The sequence below is a fragment of the Mesoplodon mirus genome (assembly GCF_964341445.2).
Source record: "Mesoplodon mirus genome assembly, chromosome: 5".
Taxonomy (NCBI): Eukaryota; Metazoa; Chordata; class Mammalia; order Artiodactyla; family Ziphiidae; genus Mesoplodon; species Mesoplodon mirus.
The window spans coordinates 44,037,256-44,057,974 of NC_138980.1; the positions used below are offsets into that span (position 1 = coordinate 44,037,256).

At 55.8% G+C, this 20,719-nt stretch overlaps 1 protein-coding gene across 2 annotated transcripts; it reads right to left on the bottom strand.

Moving 5' to 3' along the window:
* Nucleotides 1-9,741: 9,741 nt before the first annotated feature.
* Nucleotides 9,742-14,714, bottom strand: TMEM59L (transmembrane protein 59 like). Of its 2 annotated transcripts, none has more exons than XM_082622213.1 (8): nt 14,472-14,714; nt 13,397-13,556; nt 13,202-13,311; nt 11,909-11,974; nt 11,235-11,337; nt 10,812-10,929; nt 10,592-10,709; nt 9,742-10,346 (listed from the first exon to the last, which is right to left on the bottom strand). In XM_082622213.1, exons 1-8 carry the CDS (start codon nt 14,631-14,633, stop codon nt 10,218-10,220), a joined length of 966 nt encoding a protein of 321 aa, XP_082478339.1. In that variant the 5' UTR covers nt 14,634-14,714; the 3' UTR covers nt 9,742-10,217. The 2 variants fall into 2 exon arrangements, with proteins under 2 accessions (XP_082478339.1, XP_082478338.1); XM_082622212.1 differs by having other exon boundaries at nt 11,909-12,061.
* Nucleotides 14,715-20,719: the final 6,005 nt, after the last annotated feature.

A 20,719-nucleotide genomic window follows, 5' to 3' on the forward strand; every position in this document is an offset into this window, starting at 1 on the left:
AAATTGGCGTACACCCAAGGGAAGTGAAATCGGGTGTTTAAACAAATACACATGCACACATGTTCACAGCAGCATTAGTCACGACCACCAAAAGGAGGAAACAGCCCAAGTGTCCATCAAGTGACGAATGGATAAGCAAAATGTGGTCCACTCATACAATGGACTATTACTCAGCCATGAGAAGGAATGAAGCTCTGACACATGCTATAACGTGGAAGAACCTAGAAAATATGCCGAGTGAAAGAAGCCAGACACAAAAGGTCACCTTTTGTATGATTCCATTTATATGAAATGTCCAAAACAGGCAAATCCATAGAGACAGAAAGCAGATTAGTGGTTGCCAGGGGCTGGGGGAGGGGGGTGGGGAGTGGCTGCTAATGGGAACAGGGCTTCCTTTTGGGAAAAATGGAAATGTTCTCAATTAAACAGAGGTGATGGTTGCACAATATCGTGAATGTACTAAATGTCACTGAATTGTTCACTTTAAAGTAGTTAATTTTAGGGCGTTCCCTGGTGGTCTAGTGGTTAGGATCTGGGGCTTCACTGCCAAGGGCCTGGGTTCAATCCCTGGTCGGGGAACTGATATCCCTCAAGCTGCGCAGCGAGGCAAAAAAAAAGGTTAATTTCACATTATGTGAATCTCACTTCAGTGGGGAAAAAATGGGGAGGGACATAGAGACCACTTCCTTGCAGGACTGTGAGCAGGGCTCAGTGACAAATAAACACAGTTGCCCTTGATCTTGCTCTCTCGCTGTCACCCCAGCCGGCCTCATTGCAGCGCCCCCTTGAAGTCAGATCTGCACCGGGTCCACCTTCTCTAACTTTACCTGCCGTCTAGAACGTTTCCTGCCTGGGTCACCCTCCCAGCCCACCACCATAGCTATACCTCCTAAGATCGTACTGGGTACTCAGTGACCTCCAGACTTTGACCCTCATCCTCACAACAACCTTGCAAAGTGGGGAAAGTGAGACTCAGAGAGTGGAAGCATCCTGCCAAGGCTCAGGAGAGGAAATGGAACCCCCAATCTCTGACCCCAAGGCTATGCCCTCTGCAGCACCCCATGCTGACTCACCCTCCTCCTTTTCTTCAGGCATTCAATGAGCACTTATTGACAGCCTCCTATGCCCCAGACCCTGTGATGGGCACGGAGTACATGCTCCAGACAAGGCTGAGACAGCTCTACCCCCAGGAGAACAGTCTCGCTGAAAAGAAATTGAACAAACGCCCTCACTGTACTGGGTTGAATGGTGTCCCCCCAAAGACATGTCCACCTGGAACCTCGAAATATGACCTTGTTTGGAATAAGAGTCTTTGCAGATATAATTAAGGTAAGGATCTCGAGATGAGATTATCCTGGATTGGGTGAGGGAGCTAAATCCAATGACTGGTGTCCCTAGAAGAAGAAGTAAATCCAAACAGAGAGAAGTCCATGTGAAGATAGAGGCAGAGATTGGAGTGATGTTGCCACAAGCCAAGGAATGCCTGGAGCCACCAGAAGTTGGACGAGGCAGGGAAGGATCCTCCTCTAGAGCCTCCAGAGGGAGCACAGCTGCCAACACTTTGATTTCAGACTTCTGGCGTGGCAGAAGGGCTGGTCAGTGTGGTCCTGTGCACCCTCCCATGTTCTTCAAACCCACCACAGGTCTCTTCCTCCAGGAAGCCTTCCTGGCTGCTCAGCAGAGATCCCATTTCCCCTCTGCCTAGTCTGGCTGCCTAGCCTGTGTCCAGATTGGGGCCTTGCCAGGCTTCCAGCCTCTTGAATCCAGCACTGACTGGCAGCAAATCTGACGGTGAATGAATGAATGAATGAATAATATTTTCTTGTGCTGGCTCTGCTCTGGCTTTCCTTAGTTGCTTCCAGCCTTGCAGCTCTCTTGGGCCTCCCAGTGTCCCCACTATCACCACAGAACCCAGCCCCCACTGGCTTCTCCTACAGGGGGAGAGGGTCCCCACCCCGAGCTCCCTGTGTGTGACTTCTTCTAGGGAAGAGCAGAAAAACCCAACACTGAAGACAGATGGAGCCGAGTTTGCACCTTCTCTGCAATTTTTTTTTAAGTTACCGTTTACAGAGTGTTTTCAATGCTCAGAACTGTGCATTCTCATGTATTCTCACCACACCTCTGAACGGTAATTAGTGTCCCTATTTTAGAGATGGAGAAGCAATGGCTCTTGCGCCCAGCTGGTGGGAATGTCAATTGGTACAACCACTTGGGACAGCCGTGTGGCAATATTTGCTAAAAGGGAGTATTTGTACACTCTGTGGCCTAGCAATTCTATCCTTAGGCATTTTACGAGTGTCCTGGGGCTGCCACAACAAATGACCACAAACGGATGGTTTAAAACAGAAATTTACTCTCTCACAGTTCAAGAGGCCAGAAGTCCAAAATCAAGAAGTTGGCAGGGTTGGTTCCTTCTGAGGGCTCCGAGAGAGAATCACATCTCTCTCCCAGCTTCGGGTGTTGTCTGTCATTTTTGGCATCCCTTGACTTGCAGCTATATCACTCCAATCTCTGCCTGTATCTTCACATGGTCTTCTTCTTGTGTCTCTCTGCATATTCATTTCTGTCTCTTACCAAGACACTCTCACTGGATTTGGGGCCCACCCTAATCCAGTTTGATCTGGATTCTTAGCTAAATTCCATCTGCAAAGACCCTATTTCCAAACAAGGTCACATTCTGAGGTTCCAGGTAGACATGAATTGGGGGTGATTTGGGGCACCACTCAACCCACTACAGGTATCCATCCAACAGAAAGGAGGACAGGGATTCACCAAAATATGTAAACATAAATGGTCATAGCAGCCCCGAACTGGAAACAGCCCAAAGGTTCATCAACAGGTTGATGGATAAACAGACAACAACATGTTCAGTGGTGGAATACTATGCAACAAGGAAAAAGAATGACCCACTGCTACACGTATCCCACAAGGGATCTCACCAACACTAAGCAAAAGAAACAAAAAGGACACATGTTGTGATTCCATTTATGTGAAATTCACAAACAGGCCACACTAATCTGTGGTGACAGAGGTTGGGGGTCTCTGGTGGGGATCATCAAGGAGGCAAATCAGTGACCACAAAGGGATACGGGGCCTTGGGGCAATGGAACTGTCCTATATCTTGATTATGGGGCAACAGGGGGGATTACATTTGTCAAAACTCATTGAGCACTTAACATGGTTGTATTATTAAATGTAAAGTTTGCCTCATTAAAGCTGATTTATTAAAACAAAAATAGGGAGTTCCCTGGTGGCCTAGTAGTTAAGATTCCAGGCTTTCACTGCCGTGGCCCAGGTTCAATCCCTGGTAGGGGAACTGAGATCCTGCAAGCTGCATGGCGTGGCAAAAAAACAAAAACAAAACAAAAAAACAGGTCGGGGCTTCCCTGGTGCACAGTGGTTGGGCATCCACCTGCCAATGCAGGGAACATGGGTTCGAGCCCTGTCCGGGAAGATCCTACATGCCACGGAGCAGCTAAGCCTGTGTGCCACAGCTAATGAAGCCTGCGCGCCACAGCTACTGAAGCCTGCGCATCTAGAGCCCGTGCTCCGCAACAAGAGAAGCCACCGCAATGGGAAGTCAGTGTACCACAACGAAGACTAGCCCCGGCTCGCCACAACTAGAGAAAGCCCGCGCACAGCAACAAAGATCCAATGCAGACAAAAATAAATAAATAAATTAATTAATTTAAAAAAGAAAAACAGGTTGGATGGAGCCAAGGGGACAGAGGTCAGATGTGGGGCTGCCTCTGGGAAGTGACTGGAAGGGGGCACAAGGAAGCCCCTGGGGGCTGGCGGGTACTCTGTATTTGGGTCACAGGAGTGTTACCGTTCATTGGGCTTCACAGTAAAAATGGGTGCACCTTGCTGTTTGTAAGTTACATTGGATTGAAAAGAAAAAACCTGGGGCTCAGAGAGCTAAGTAACTCACCCAAGGTTCCAGCAGGATAGTGTGAGAGCTGCCTACCCTAGAGCTCATCACCTCCTCCTGCTCTCATCACCCCCTCTCTCCATTCAATCAACAAGCACTTATTATGCACCTGCTATGCACCAGGGGCTAGGGATTCAACTGTAAGAACACCAGACCCGATCCCTGCCCTTCATGTTCCAGAATATTCTGGAATGTATATTCCAATGGGAAGGATAAACCTGAGACATACAAACCAATCAATGGCCAAGACCTTTCCAGATGTGATAATTGCCATGAAAGCAATGGGCTGAGAGTGACCAAGGGAGGAAGGACTGCTTTAACCAGGAGGTTGGGGAGAGCCTCTTTGAGGAGGTGATGTCCCAACTTTAATAAAGCAGGAGACAGAATGTTCTAGGGTGTTCTGGGACATTCCAGAACATTGTGGAAGGGCCCAGAATGTTCCAGAATATTCCAGGTGGAGGTAATGTGTATGGATCAAGCCGGGTGCCTGAAAGAGCCTGAGGGACAGAGGTGAGACCACATTGGCTGGGTTGACATGGGCAAGGTTTGGAGCTAGGAGGGAGAGTGTTGACAAAGATGTATTGAGAGCAGCCTCCTCAGTGTGTGGGACACAGCTGTGACCGAGACTGCTACAGTGTCACATCTGGCAGAGGGAACATTTATTAAACCAATCATCACACAAGCAAAGAAGCAATAACTTAATTGTCAACATGATAGAGGCTTGAGCTGGGTTATAGTGATTTAGGGGGTCTGGGCTGAGCCATGAGATCAAGGAGGGATATTCGGGTTGAAAAGTTGGCTAGGAAGAGAACAGAGCCTTCCAGCCAGAGGGAACAGACTGTGTGGGGACCGTGAGGAGGGAGCATACCAGGAGCCACTTGGAATCTGGTGGGACTGGGTGTGAAGGGGGTGGTGGAGGACAGCATCACATGACACAGGACCCCTGGAGACTTCAGTTTCCCTGTTGGGCTCACATCTGGCCCCAAGCAGGGACTTAAGCAATCCTCAGCTGGGATCTGGCCTGCACCTGCCCCCCTCACAGAAGAGAAAGACATGAGTCCCCATTCTTCCCTCCAAGATCTTACAGAGTGTCTCCAGGGATGCCTCCCTCCCTCCCTTTCCACCCCTAGGCCCAGAACTCAGGCCTGTCGCCAGGGAACCAGGACCACAGGTTGCCATGGCAACCCTCACTACCCAGACACATGGGCGTTCCTGCTTGTTGCCATGACACCAGCTACCCACCCACCTTCCACCAGGCCTGCACTGGGGTACAAGAGGAAGGCGGAGGGAGGGGCAGAGAGGGTGGCATCTCAGATGCCTTGCAGAGCTGGGGGGAGGGCTGGGGACAGACGAGGAAACTGAGGCTCAGAGAGCTGCAGCAAGTCAGGACTTATCTGTGGGTAAGCTCTGTGGGCCCTTGTCCCTGGGAGGAGCCTCTGATGGAGGTGAAGGGCTCCCTCTCTCCTAAGACTCCAGAAGAGTCTTCACTTGGCACTTGGGGCCCCTTCTCCAGTGAAGCCCTCAGAACGGCAGGTTATGTGAGTAGGTATTACTTTTCTCTGAATGTACACACACCTTCAACACTCATACCCATGCACCTGGGACACCCTCCCTTCTCCCCGGATTCTACCCATCCTTCAAAGTCCAGTTCAGCTGCCACCTCTTTCAGGCAGCCATCAGTCACCACCAGCTTGGAAGGGAATCCTCTCTCACCTCCACACATCCACAGGGCTCACAGTTTCTACCCACACCAAATGGCGTTATGCATTCCACAGCTATGAGGGATCCGATCTGGGCCCAACCCTGGGCTGTTCACTGGGGTTTCAAGAACTAATGCACTAGGGACTTCCCTAGTGGCGCAGTGGTTAAGGATCCGCCTACCAATTCAGGGGATGCAGGTTCGAACCCTGGTCCGGGAATATCCCACATGCCGCAGAGTAGCTAGGCCCGTGCGCCACAACTGCTGAGCCTGCACTCTGGAGTCCTCAAGCCACAACTACTGAGGTCGCGTGCCACGCTACTGAAGCCCACACGCCTAGAGCCCGTGGTCCGCAACAAGAGAAGCCACCGCAATGAGGAGCCCATGCACCGCAACTAAGAGTAGCCCCTGCTCGCCGCAACTAGAGAAAGCCCGTGCGCAGCAATGAAGACCCAACGCAGTCAAAAATAAATAAACAAATTAATTAATTTAAAAAAAATAATTAATGCACTAGGGAATTCCCCAGCGATCCTGTGGTTAGGACTTTGTGCTCTCACTTCCAGGGACCCTGGTTCAATCCCTGGTCTGGGACCTAAGATACTGTAAGCCATGTAGCAAGGCCAAAAAAAAAAAAGATTTAATGCACTAGACACACAGCAGCATACAAACAAAACTCTCTGCCCTTTCAGCTCAGTCTTGAGAGAGGGGAGGGAGGACAAAGAGACGGGGATCAGAAACAACTTTTCAGTTCCAAGGAGCCCAACACAAACTGGCTTAAGCCAAAAAATCAAGGACAAGATGCCTTCAGGCACAGCTTGACCCAGGACTTCCAGCAAAGGCATGAAGATACCGTCTCTTTCCATCCCTCTATCTTCAGACTGACATTCTTCCAGCTCAACAACCCCACTTAACAGGGCATGTCTATCTCCCAATAAATCCCACCAATACCAGAGGAAGCTTGGGTCACGCTGCTCAACTTCCCCTGAGTCACATAGCTTTGATCAAACCAAACCAGAGTCCTGTTAGAAAGGAAGATGAGGGTGACAGGTGACAGGTAGATTCCTACCAAGTCTATGATGGTGTTCTGAGCAGAGGGAGCAGCTATAGCAAAGGTCTGGAGGCTGGAACATTGATGTCCCTTATGTCTTTAGACTAAAAGTTTGGAGGAACATAAGAGGTGGTGGCTGCCAGCTTGGTGAGGATTAAAAGCCCTTAAAAGGTAAGCAGAGGAGGTACTTTCCTGGTGGTCCAGTGGGTAAGACTCTCGTATGCATGCCGCAACTGAGTTCACAGGCCACAACAAAAACAAAAAAATCCCGCATGCCACAAGTTAAAAAAAAAGAAAGAAAAGGTAAGCAGGGGAAATTAGGTGGTGTCCGAGGGCAACAGGGAGCTTGTAGGAGAGGGACAAGGTCAGACTCTGCGTAGAGAACGGGCTTGACTGGGTGAGGCTGCTTCTGGGGTCTGAGAAGGAAACAGGGAGACACCCAAGCAAAAATAATTACTGGTCACCTGCTCCATGCCAGTTCACATGTGAGACCCTAGGGAGCTGCCTTCATGGAGTTCATAAAATTATGTTAAAGGAGGCTGACATTGAAGCAAATAATTATTAATCGACTGTAAATGTGGTAAGCACAGGGAAGACGAACAGGGAGCTGAACATGGGTATAACAGGGGATGCTGGCCGAGTCTGGGGTGGTGGGGATGTCTTTGGTTGAGGAGGAACCCTTTTTGTTGAGAACTTTGGTAGAACAGGGCTTCGAGGGTGTTGCTGGCAGAGGGAGATGCAAGTGTAAAGGCCCTGGGGCTGGAAGGAACAAGGTAGGTTCGAGGGATCCAGAAAGAACCCATGTCAGCAAGGGACAAAGCCTCTGTAGAAGCGGTTGGAGATGCTAATTGGGCCAAGCCATGGGGGTCCTTGTTGGTTCATGTGGATATTTGGGCTCCTCATGGCAGCACTAGACCCCAGAATGGGTGATGTCTAGGATCAGGTTTGCTTTATACCAACAGCTCCCCAGCTGCTGCCTGAAGCTGGAGCATGGCTAGAGGGGAAGCAGGGAGCTCTGAGAGGAGATGGGTACATTTTTTGGGCAATAGATGATGGCAGCTTGGACCTCAGCTGTTGCCATGGAGATAGAGAGAAGCATGTGGGCTGGAGGCTGAGGGGACAGGCCCTGCTGATGGGATAAGGTGGAGGGAGGACAAAGAAGAATCAAGACGCCACCCAGCTGTCTAGAGCCATTGAAATGGGGAGGCCAGAGGCAGGGCAGGTCTGCAGGGGAAAGGACGGCCAAGGTCCCCTTTGAGCTGGGCTGAGGAATTAGGGTAATCATTTAAATAGATAATGGTGATAATTGCACAACATTGAAGATGTACCTAATGCCACTGAATTATACTCTTAAAAACTGGCTAATGGGCTTCCCTGGTGGCGCAGTGGTTGAGAGTCCGCCTGCCGATGCAGGGGACACGGGTTCATGCCCCGGTCCGGGAAGATCCCACATGCCGCGGAACAGCTGGGCCCGTGAGCCATGGCCGCTGAGCCTGCGCGTCCGGAGCCTGTGCTCCGCAACGGGAGAGGCCACAACAGTGAGAGGCCCGCGTACCGCAAAAAAAAAAACTGGCTAAGATGGCAAATTTTATGTGATGCATATTTTTTACCACCACGAAAAAATAGAGGAAAAACCTTAAATGTACATCAACTCAAACTAAAGAACCAGGAAACACAGTCCTTGAGTCGTACTAGCCAGGGCTCTGCAACACCATGTGGCTGCGGGTGGTGCAGACAGAACGTTTCCGTCATCACACAGTGTTCTACTGGGCAGCGCTGGCCTGCCATCACTTCTCACCTCTGCCCGGGTCTTATTTCTTGGTGACGTTCCCGGGGCTGCTCTGAAACCCTACACTGGGCCCAGAAATGTACTCAGGGGCCTAAATTGCCTTTATGTTGAATCCTGATGCTCATGATATCAGGCAGGGTCCTGGCAGCAAGCAGGAGCCAGTCAGAATGGAAGATTCAGGACAGCAGTAATAAAGGGGATATTTACAGAGGTGCAGCAGGGCTGGGTAACTGACATGGGGTGGTGCAGCACACAGGATGGGCAACAGTGGGGAGGTGTTTACACACCCAGGCTGAAGGCTCACTTGGTGGAGTTGTGGCACTGGGTTGGAGGATGCAGGGAGGGAAACAGGGAGAGAAACCACCGACTTCTCACTCCTCCTTCCTTCCACCTCCTGCTGGTGTCCCCCCGGCTGACTCTAGTAGAGGCTGAGGGCCCAAGTGCATCAAACTCCCAGGACACAGGGCGGGGTGAAGGGTGGCGGGGCAGATACTCAGCCCCACTCAGCTCTAACTCACCTTCCCCCAACCACTCACCCATCACCCACAGGCCTCCATCAGACCTTGGAAACCTCTGCCACATTGACCACCATGTCCCTCATCCCAAACTCTTCCAAGGAGGTGCGGCCCCCACCAGCCAAGAATCTCTGGTTGCCAGCAACAGAAACAACTCTAGCCTACTTAACCGAAAGATTTACTGGGAGGATCTTGGGGAGTCTGCAGAATGGACAGGAAGGATGGAGTGCCATGGCTGTGGCCTCATCAGGGTGGGCTGTTCCTGTCCTACAAGACTCCTCTTGAATGCAAAGTGCAGGAAAGAACGCCAAGTCTGGACCTCTTGGGTAAGGAAGGGGAGAGAACCTGTGGACAGGATCCTGAGACTGCCCCCAACAGGGCAGAGCTCCATCCCCAAAAGAAAGGCGGATGGAAGCCAGGTGGCGACAAAATTAACAAATATCCTCTTCAAGATGTGACCTGTCCATTTCACAGGAGCCCCGTGGAGACCCAGGAAGGGGCACTGACCCACCTGGGCCAGGCAGGTGGCACAAGCCGCCTATCCAGAGTCACCCCTAGTTAGGAATGTGATGTGCACTGGGTAGCAGAGGGGCTGTCCTTCCAGATGTCAGCTGGTTCTCACCACTCAAGCCACGGGGAGTTCCCGAAGTTCACCTCCCCCATCTCAGAAAGGGCCTGGTGGGCAGGGGTCATGGCCACATTCAGGCCAGTCCCCAAGAGGCAGGTGGAAAGACCAACAGAAGCAGGCTCAGTCCAAGATGGGTTTTATATCATGGTTTATTCCTCCCGACCCCCATGCTGCAACTCCCAGCATGGAGCTACCCACCACCTCCTCTCTTGGGGGGGCCTCCTCTCACGAGGCTACATCTCCAGGGGTGGGGTGGGGAAAAAGGGGGAAGCCCTAGAACAAAGCAGCTCCCCTGTGGCCTCAGCCCCTCAGAGGGGAGAAAGGAGGAAGGACGAAGGCAGCACAGAACTGGGGTTGAAATACTCAAGAAGCTACACGATAGAAGACAAAAGTAACACGCTCTGGGGAAGCGGGGTGTGGAGGAACCAAGGTCAGATCCTGCCCCCCAGCAGGGGCAGGGCAACCCCAGGATGGGGGGGGGGGGGGGGAGGGGGGAGGAGCGGGACTTGGGAGAGAAAAAGAATTTGGGGAGAGGAGGAGCCCAAGGACCGTCCCACCCTGACCTGGACTCAAGACCCAAGGAGCTCCTGAACTTGGCAATGGAGGCCTACAGCTTGGTCAGGTCCAGCTTCAGCTTGTAGGGCGGGGGATTGTCTGCAAAGGCGTGCGACGGGGGAGGGTACAGGGGCCAGTCTGGCTCTACCATAAAGCCCTTGTGCTGCTCCAGAGACAGGGGCTGCAGGGGGAGGAAGAGGGAGCGAGGGCTATGAGTCCTCAAACTGGCAAGGCTCCTTCCCACCCCTGACCTGAGGTTACTCCTACTAAGGGTGGGAGTTGTTTCCCCCATTTCATAAGGGAGTGATAAAACTTGCCTAATGTCACGCAGCAAGTCAGGGGTACCTGCCTCCATGGGAGAGGGGGCAGCCCTATCCAGACGAGGGAACAGTTCTCCTCCCACCCCTGCCTGTGGGCCCCACCCACCTGGAACTTGAGGTGCTGGCCGGGTGTGGTCACCAGGGTGGAACAGCTCAGCCACAGCATCACCAGCACAGAAAGAAAGAGGCAGCAGGCCAGGATCCAGCGAGGAAGCCCAGAGCGCCTGCCCCACCCAGCAGGCACGCTCAGTGGCCCTAGTTAAGCCAGACAGTCACTCCCCTCTGACCCCACCCCCCTCCACCATCCCCAGGGTTCTGCCACCCACCGGGACATGCAACTGAGGAAGTCGTTGTCCTGCAGCTCATCGGACTCCACCTTGGCCTTGCTGCTGGTCTTGACTCGAATCTTGGCCTTCCTTACCTTGTCCAAGGGGCCTACAGGGTCTGAGAGAATAGGTCACCTCTCAGCAGCCTCCAGGCCTTCGCCAAGAGGCAACAGCAGCCATGGAGAACAGAAAGGAGGCCAGGACCTGGGGCAACGGGGCATTGGGTCCTGGAATAAATCAGAACCCTGAAAGATGGACCACGGACCCCTGGGAGATGAACCAAGGAACCCTGGGAGATGGACCAAGGAACCCCAGGAGTTGAGAGATGGAAATCCCAATCCTCAAGGGTTCATTTGTCAGGAGAACCCCTTGTGGCAGTGGAGCCACCTGTGGAAGGAACACTGGTCTAGGCTTGGACCTTACCAACATGCACCTCCAAGGCCTCAGGGTGGGATCCCCGCCAGGTCACCTCCACTCGCTGCAGACGGGCCCCCTCGTGCCCCAGGCTCTCTACCACAGGCTGGGTCTGGGCCAGGAACAATACAGCACAGAGAAGCCCTTTAGAAAGGCACCATCTTGGCCCTAGGAGGCACCTCTCTGTGCCCCCTGTAGGTTACATTGTCCCAAGCCCAGCTGGCACCTAGTTCCACTGGGGACAGAGAGGACACCCTCTATGGAGCTGTGAGCTGTGATACCAGGGATGCTGTTCCCTGCTAATGTGGGGCCCTGATTTGTCTTGCTCCTAAAGTTGGGATGTGATCCAAGGCATGCCAATAGAATCACAGGGATTGGCTGAGAGGTTATCACATGACTGAACCAGGGCCAATCAGCTTAGTTAAAACCTCAGAGAGGTTGTCATCTAGAGCCTCAGGCATCCACCCTGCTGTGAGGAGGGACGTGCTTGCCTGAGAATGAAGCCACCAAAAAGGACAGCAGAGTCCAGCGGTGGAGTGAGACACTGAACCCCTGGATCCAGCTGTGCCTGAAGCCTGTTTCCTGTGGACTTTGCATCCCATGAGCCAAGAACCAACTCATCCCACCTTCTTACCCTGACCACCCAACCACTACTCTAGTGCGGCCCCTGCCAGAGCCCTCACCTGGAACACCACCACCTTCCCATTGTCAGTCTGCAGGTAGTATGTCCAGGTGGAGGAGACGAAGCCCTGCGCCGAGTTGACAAGGTCATTGCAGAGGGTGGAAAACAAGTCCAGGAGCGAGAGGGCCCCACTTGGAGCTTCCAGGACTTTTCTCTGCCAAGGGGAGGCCCAAGGCACAGAAATGTCACCAATGTAGGGCATTAACCAGTGGGAGGGGAGCTGGGAGAATTCATTGTTATCAAAACTCACTAAGTGGTTTGAGGCAACAGGGCTTCATACAATGAACACAGACCTCAGCACTGCATTTGGATGACTGTGTGCCCTTGGGAAAGTGGATTGCCCTCTCCGAGCCCTGAAATGGGGATGATTCTCTTCCCTCGTGGGGTTGCTATGAGATTTCAACTAGACAATGGTACAAGTGCCTAATATGTAGTAGCTGCTACTATTAAAAATATCACCATCATTGTTCTTATTTTGACAGCATCAGGAGAGAACTCAGAATAGGAAGAAATGATAGTGCACTGTGCTTTTATGAACAGTGAAAGCCTGGAAGGGGTGGAGGAAAATGAGTGAAGAGGGAAAGGGCTTTCTGGGGAATCCCAGCCCATGCGTTTCTGGCTGTGATGAAGGATTTCCTGTGCCTCAGTTTCCCCTGATGCAGCGTTTTCTAGACTCTCTCACAGACTATGATAGGTGAGCAGTTATTATTTCTCCCTGGAGTGGGGGGAGGGGTACTACATGTGTGCTTGGGAAGCTGCTCCCTGCACCTCTGTTCTGAGCCACCCCAGATGAGAGTGGCCACTTGTTCATCACAAGGAGAGTGATTAGACCAGTAGCTGGCATGTAGGTGCTCAGCAGTCAGCTCTTGTGGCACTGAAGATGAGGGAGGTGAGGGGTGGTCACAAGCCCTAGTGGCACTGGCTTTAAATCTCACCTCTGCACAGCCCTGTGTGACCTTGGCCAGTTGTTCTGTGGGCATGAAATGAGGATGACACTGTCTCAGGTGCCTCCGGGTGGCCCAAGGAATTTAGGACAGGCTGAGGTAAGGCCTGGACCAGGACAAATGCTTGCTAAATAATGTAAACTGTGGCTGTTCTGGCGGCAGCAGGGGCGGGGAGGGGGAGAAGTCACAGAGATGATAATTGAGTCTTGGGATGTGAAATGGCTTAATCAAGGAAACCCAGTAGGTCCCGAATGGAATGGAGAGTCTCAGAGACGCTGGATATGAGTGCAGATTTGGGGGGTAGAGGAGAGGGGGCATGGGCCTGGGGCCACAGGTGGGAGGGTGCCCACCTTCTGCTCCAGCTCAGGCTCGGCTTCGGGCTCTGGCTCTGGATTCTGGCTCCAGCAGCCCTCGCTGCAGGCCTGCTGCTCCGTCTCCTTCACATAGGCCTCCACACAGGCTGCAAGAGGCAGGAGAGGGTGACTGGGGGCACAGCCCTTCCCAGGCCACCTCTCCCCACCCTGGCCCACCCATCCAGCCCATACCTGCTTCACACTCAGCCTGTGTGGCATTGGGCTTGGAACTCCTGGCCACGAATCGGCAGATGGAGAAGAGGCGGCAGCCTCGCTCGCAAGCACTGATCAGGACGGCCCTATTATACGCATTCGCTTTCCGGGACTCAGTGGGGTCCTCCTCCAACTCCTCCTGGAAGCGAAGATGTGGGGTTCAGGCCAGGGGAGGGGCAGGAGGAGGGCAGCGCTGGAAGCCCTCATGTGAGGAGGTAGATAATTTGATCCCCCCCCAAATCTTCTAAGGGGATTGGGATGAAGTTGGGGAGGAGGCTAAGCATATTAGCAGGGTCTCTTAGCTCTGAGGAGGAGAGAGGGAGAGGGGGCTTGAGAAAGAGAATAAACAACGGAGGTTGTTGGGTTTGGGTAACGGCTGGAAAGCTGGGGAAGATCGAGGGAAATGGTCCCCCCCAAGGCTCCAGGGAGGAGGGCTTCTCAGGCCTGAAGAAGAAGGGGAGGCTCAGAGGAGGTTTTGTCCCCCTTCAGGACTGGGAAAATTGGGATCCGACTGGGGGGGGCATGAGGATAGGAGTGGGGGCTGGTAGCTCTGAGGCGGGGAGGGAGGAGGATGTGGAAGCTGCTAGGGTAGAGGGGGAGGAGAAGGGGACTGTCAGGCCTGGGGAAAGTGGGGGTTGGACGCCCCAAGGGTCCTTGCGCAGCATTGTGGAGCCAGAACCCTCTAGGCAGCATCAGGAGCCCCAGTCTCCTCCCTGCCTCAGGCTTGGAGAGACTCCAGCAACACCGAATTCATCGGAAGGACCCGCATCCCTAAACCTTCCCCCATCAGAGGGACCCCACGGCCCATCCCCTGCGGGAGGAACATCCCGATCCTCATCGGAGGGACCCCCGACCCCTGCGCTCACCACCATCGAAGGAACGCCAGACCTTCCCCAACCAGAGGGACCCACCCCCATTGGAGAGCCCCCTTCCCTGACCCCTTCCCCCTCCGAGGAACCCTTGTCTCCCGCTCCGACTCGGGGGAATCGCATCCTCAACCCATCCCCCATTGGAGAGATCTCTGGTCCTCCCGCTGGCGCCGCATGCGCTTCACCTGAGCGGGCTGCGGATTAGGGTAACGGTCGCGGCACCGCAGCTGGCAGCTCTGCGTGTCCCCGAGCTGCAGGGCGAAGGGGTCGCGGGCAGGCGGCGCGGGGGTGGCGGGCGGAGGCTGCAGCAGCAGCAACAGGAGCGGCATCAGGGCGACCGAAGCCATGGCCAGGCCGGGCGCAAGGAGCGCGGGGGACGCCGGCTCCTGGCAGGCGCGGAGGATGCGGCGGCGGCGGGGACCGGTTAGCTGACGTCACCCGAGCGAGGCAGCCTGGGAAGGGCGGGTGGGGGATGCGGAGAACGGGCGGGGGAGCGGCGCTGCGGCACCGTCAGGGTGCGGGCAGGGCGAGGCAGGTGGATCGTGGCCCCTGCCGTCTGTCCCATCTCGGGGGTGCCATGACACCTCCCTAGTATCCACGCACGAGGGATCTCAGGCATCGCTAGGGGCCAAAAGAAAACAAATAGGGTGGTAGGATGGGGGAGAGATCTATTCGCCAGGGAATCAAGGAAGGCCTCCCGGATAGGCAACGTTGGAGCTGGCCACGCGAGGAGGCCGAAGGAACAGCGAGGGCCCTGAGGAGGGGATGAGCTTGTTGGAAAACGGAAGTAGGAGGGCGGTGGTCGTGGCTGGAACCCAGCCAGAGAGCGGAGATGGAGGGTCGTGAGTGTCGCAGAGCTGTGTTAGAGAAGGCCTTCTGAAGGTCTGTGTCATCATCTACTTTGGTACCCAAGTCAGAGATCCGGTAACGTGTGCGCAGTTTGCCTCCTTTAGGAAGCCCTCCCAGACCCTCCAGGACTCCCCCAGCCTCTCCTCCCTCTGACCCAGCCCTGATCTACAAACCTGGGGGATCTGGTCCCTGCTCCCCCAGACTAGGGGCCCCTCGGCCTGGGGCTGAGAGGGAGGCGGCACAGAGATGCTGATAGGGGTGATGGGGTGCTGCTAAAATTTCTAATTCTCGTGGGAAAACTTGGGACAAGCAGGAACACTTCTGACTTCCATCGCACTCCAAGGTGACAAGAGTGTAGCCCCATGAATCTTGGGTTAGGAGGTCCCCCTAGCTTCCTCTCCGGCAGGCATGGGAGTGGGGGCTCCCCTCTAAGCCTGAGACCTTGCAAAAATGACACCCTCCCTCTCTCTGGCGTGCCCCGCGCAGGTGTCTGTCGCCTGCGCATCTTCCATCCACCCTCTGCCTCAGCAGACAGGGTGGCAGCCACTCGGGGTCGGCGTGTCAGAGGGCGCCGTAGGTTCCGGCCGAGGAGGAGGGGACTGGCGGGGCGGGGGGCTGATGGCTGGCACGCCTCCTCCCCCGGCCGGCCGCCGCGCTTTCATCTCCGCGCCTCAGCCAGCCCCCACATGGCTTAATCAGGCGCGGCTGTGCCTGGCGGACCCTGAACATCTGGATCCCCGCGCGGCCCCTCCCCCGCCCCGCCCCTCCCAGGCTAGGCTGCCGCGCGACCCTGAGGCCAGGGCCTCCAGCCTGCAGTTTGCGCGAGAGCCAGGGAACCCCGCATCTAACCCACCGCGCGCCAGGCCTGCGCCTTGGGAAACAGGCATTGGTTATGACCAATACTGTCCCCCGTTTCACAGGTGGGAAACCTAGTCTCCAGGACCCCTCCGCAGAGCCAGGATTCAAGCCCACACATGTCAATTCCAGAGCCCAGCGCGCTGAAGCCCTCCACAATTACTGTTCTTCATTCATTCCAAACAAAACACTTCCCAAGTATTTTCTTGTAACAACCTATAAGGAAGAACTGGCAGCGTTGTCCAATTTACAGCTGAGGAATTTGAGGATCAGGGTGGCAAAGGGGGTCGGCCCAGGTGACAAGCGAGGGAAGCCAAGAGAGGTGGGCAGACCCCTGCCAAGACTAGGCGGTGGGGAGTCAGGGGAATCGGGCTTAAGAGGCGTCTCTTAAACCACAACAGGAAGGAAGGATACCCGCGCCTTTTTAAAAGCGGAAGGGGAAACTGAGGCTGGAGGGGTTGGGACGCTGGCCTAGGCCGCTGGAGAGGAGTGAGAGGGTTTGATTGCCTCCCACTCACCCCCTTTTCCGCTGCAAGAGGCCGCCTGGGGCGGGAGCGGAAGGAGAACTTGACCCCGGCCCCCCAGGTGAGCCCCCGCGCCCCTCCTGCTGTTCCCGAGGGAGCAGGTCCAGGTGAGGGGCAGGCGGGCCGGCGGGCGGCCGGGGTCGGGTTTCAGGAAATCCGCCGACATTCCTTCGGGGCTTAAGAGGGAAAGTTGACTCGGCGCCGCCCCTCGCCCCCCCGCCCCACTTCCTACCCCCCGGGGCGGCAGGCGCGGGGGGGGGCGGTGCCGGGGGTGGGGAGGGCGCTGCGGCCGGCCTGGGCGTGAATCAGAGTTCGGCCGGGCGTCCGGGAAGCGGCGGCCGAGGTCAGGGCGGGCATCAGACAAGCGCCCTTTATCCCTTGCCGCCCTCGCCACGACCCCGTTGACCCCCACCCCCAAGCCGGGTACAGCCTGGGGAGCGGGCACGGCTCCCTGGCGCCGGCGGCTTGCAGACAGTGGGTGGGGGGAGGGGAAGGGGCACAACTGTCACCCCCAACATAGCTGGCGCCTCCTGGAACCCAGATGTCCGAGGTTCTCCAGGGTGCGGAGAGGCAGGGAACCCAGGCCTCCAAGGCCCGGTAAACACTGGCCCTGACCTAGACACAGGCAGCTCTTCACTCCTGAGATCTCACCTCCAATGCCTATGGGGGCTGGATTTTTAAAGTACAGACTGCACAAAGCTTGGGACCCAGGCAACCCAGCTCCCCAGGTGAGCCTCCAGGGTGGAAATGATAAAGCCCGCCTTCTCCTGCACACATGTCCTGAACCTAGGTTCTGCTGTCCCGAGCCCACGTCCGGGCGAGACCTTCACTGTCCCTGCTTCCTGGGCACACTGGCCTGGAACACAAGGCAGCTAATCCCATACTGAGGGGTCTCAGGGGTCTCAACATGGGAGAGGCAGCTCTGTGCCCTCCTCACTCCCAGTGGGACCCTGAAGGGGCTGTTACCCCTGCCTCTCCCTGGGGCCCCCTCAGTGCCCTGGAATTATGCAGGGAGCTGGGCCGGAGGGTCTCCCCCAAGGTAATCCTTAGGTGCAAAGACTGAGGAGCCCCTCCCCCATGTGGGGCCCTCTCTCCATCTGCCACCTCAGTACATTCCCAGCCACCTTCAAGGACTTGGGTCAATATTTGCCAGAAGTTCCATCAACGCTCTTTCCCCTTCCTGCACAAAGAGGTGGTGGGACTGATGAGGAAGGGGTTAAGCCACCTGGAGAACCAAGGGCGGGGAAGTGTGCACCTAGAGGCCATATCACTTTCCTTAAAGTCAAAGGTTTGAGGTAAAGGTCACCCAGAGGGCAGAGGGCATGCTCCAAGGAGGGGCTGGGTGAACAACCCATACCCTTCTACAGGTAAGGATCAGAGAGGGGTGGCTACCAGGTTGGGTCACACAGCAAGTCCAGGGCCTGTCTGGGACCCCAGACAGCATGATTCACTGGAACTGAATTTTCTTGCTACTCTGAGGCACTGAGAATTCTCCATCCTTTCATCTTGCAAGTGTTCACTGAGCTCTTCTCCTGTGGCCCTCACTGGGCCCAGCATGGGGTCCTAATGGCTCTCAGGGTGCTCACAGTCTAAAGAAAATATCTCAAGAGAAAGATGATGTTCGAAGAACTGTGTTACAAAGATAATTTAAAAAGGGGAAGGGGGGCTTCCCTGGTGGTGCAGTGGTTGTGAGTCTGCCTGCCGATGCAGGGGACATGGGTTCGTGCCCCGGTCCGGGAAGATCCTACATGCCGCGGAGCAGCTGGGCCTGTGAGCCATGGCTGCTGAGCCTGCACGTCCGGAGCCTGTGCTCTGCACCGGGAGAGGCCACAACAGTGAGAGGCCCGCGTACCGCAGAAAAAAAAAGGGGGGGGAGGGGATGGAGGGTGCCTGGGAAGGTTGGGGGACCCCTCTGAGAATACTTGACCTGTGACCTGACGGAAGAGAAGGTGCTAACTGGGTGAAGGTTTGGGGGAACTGTATCCCTGCAGGGGGAAAAGCAAATGTACAAAGACCCCGTGATAATAAACAAGGCTATGTGTTTGGGAGAAACGGGGGTGCAGCAGCTGGAGTGGAGTGAGGGAGAGGAAGAAAGAGGAGGAGAGAGAGGAGAAAAGGAGGGGGGAGAGGGTGGCAGGGCAAAAAAGACCTGCTTTGCTTCTTTTAAAAGCTCCTTCTGCCTGCTGTACATACAAGGGCAAGAGGATTTACCCAAGAAGCCTAGGAGGAGGCTGGGCGGCATCCCAGACGGAGATAGTGGGGCCTGGAGCCGGATGGGGTGGAGGAAAGGGGTCCGAATCTCAGAATGGGGATGTGTTTTGGAATCAGCCAGCAGGATTTGCTGATGGGTTGGACGTAGGGGATGAGCGAAGGAGATAGTTGTCACGCGCACCTCCAGGTCTCTGGCCCGAGCATCTGGGTGGATGGGGGAGCCTTTTCCCGAGACTGGGGAATGACTGGGGAGGAGCAGAGACTGGGGAGGAAAATAATCAAGATTTTGCTCCAGAAGCCTGAAGTCCTCCAGGAGGGAGTCAAACGTTGCAGGACAGAGGTTGTGGGGGAGGGGGTGGCATATATCCTGGAAACACAATTCCAGCCAAGAACTGCCACCTCCACTTAACTCTCTGGACCACCTGGCAGGTGGGACTATGGCCCCATTTTTCAGAGGTGACAAACTGAGGCTCCAAAAGAATGTGCCCCCAGTGCCAGACACTATGCTAAGTGTTTAGACCATGGAGCCTTCTGCTACGTTGCAACTTCCCACAGAAACCCTTAGGCTGTCTAGGAGTCACCCACTGTGCTGAGGAGGAAACTGAGGCAGAGAGGCCTGGTGTGCCCCAGTAAACGACAGTGCAGTATGCCAGGGCTTTACTCTCTCCTTCACAAACACATCCAGAGTCTAGAATGGGGGACTAGAGGGGCACACCCCGGACTCCATCCTTTAATCCTCTTTTCTGACAGTCTGATGTCTGAGTTGGGGACCCAAGTAGCAGGGGTGGAGGGCAGCCGTGAGCAAACGAGATGGGAACTCCTGAGCCCTCCTCAGACACTTTTACCCCCTTGGCTGGTTAGGGACCAAGACGGAGGGTCCAGGTCTCTAAGGGAACCCCTGGAAAGGGGAGTTAGAGCCCTTCCCCTCTGAGGGCACGCGGCTGGGGGCAGGGCTGCGACTCTAACAGCCGGACTGAAGGCGGCCCCGGAACTCTCATTTCAGGCTCCCCCTCCACCGGGACCTTGGAGGTCAGGAGCCCTTTTATCGTGGGCGCCCGAATCGGGTGGGGACCAAGAGGAGGGGGGTGAGGCGTCCGGGCCTGGAGGGGTCCCGAAACCCAAGCAGTGGCCAAAAATAATAACACGGAGAAGGATCCCTACGCAAAAAAAGGAAGACAAACTATGCGTCGCTCGGGGCAGCCGACGTTACCTGGAGTCGGCGGGCGGCGGCCGCCCGAGCGATTAGTCACTGCGTGGCGCACCCCACCCGCGGGCCGCTGAGCGGGTTTTTCGGTGGGGGGGGTGTCAGCGAGTCGGGGGGAACCTCCTTACCGCTCTCCTCCTGGGAATCTGTCCTGCCCCGCATACGGGACCCGCGCAAGCCCCCGTCCCCTTTCCCACGGGGGCCCATTTCTCCCCGCCTCCCCACGCGGGAACTCCCTACTGAGGCCCCCGGATGCCCCCAAAGAACCCCAGCTCGGTCCCGCTCGAGGGGGACAGCTGAGCCAGGGTAAGGTCCAGGGACGCTGTGCCTTGCAGCTTTTTCTCCGTCTTCCCTCCAGCAAAGCCTGGGGCCGAGGCTTCGCGCGCTGGAGGACCAGAAGAGGCGGGATGAAGTGGGAGGGGGAGCGCTGGGCCAAAACCGGTGGGACCCGCGCGCCGATGGCCTGGGGCGGGAGGGAGGGCGACTTTTAGGCCCCTGGGGAGGAAGGGGAGCTGGAGATGGGAGCAGGCGGGGCTCAGGGACCGCTCAGTGGGGGGGCGGGGCCAGAGTTCGGGTGGGGGCCGAGACAGAGGATGGGGGGGAGGAGCGGGCGAGGGCTGGGGGCCTCAGGGGACGCCGAAGGGGCACATGGCTGAGAGCAGGGTGCAGGGAAGTGGGCGAGGGTATGGAAACCCGACTGGGGGCTCCAGGTCCCAGATTGTGGGTAGGGAGCCTGGAGCTCGCGGGGTTGGAGAGGGAGGTCCCAGGTCGGTAAGGGTAGAGTGGGGGG

What these genes read in the sequence shown, in the direction of transcription:
- TMEM59L (XM_082622212.1), bottom strand. Translation starts at nt 14,633, where the DNA reads ATGGCTTCGGTCGCCCTGATGCCGCTCCTGTTGCTGCTGCTGCAGCCT. An exon ending in AGCCTGAGCTGGAGCAGAAG is followed by an intron (nt 12,062 to 13,201) that starts GTGGGCACCCTC and finishes TCCCCTTGGCAG; the next exon opens with AGAAAAGTCCTGGAAGCTCC. An exon ending in TTCCTCAGTTGCATGTCCCG is followed by an intron (nt 10,710 to 10,811) that starts GTGGGTGGCAGA and finishes TGGGTGGGGCAG; the next exon opens with GCGCTCTGGGCTTCCTCGCT.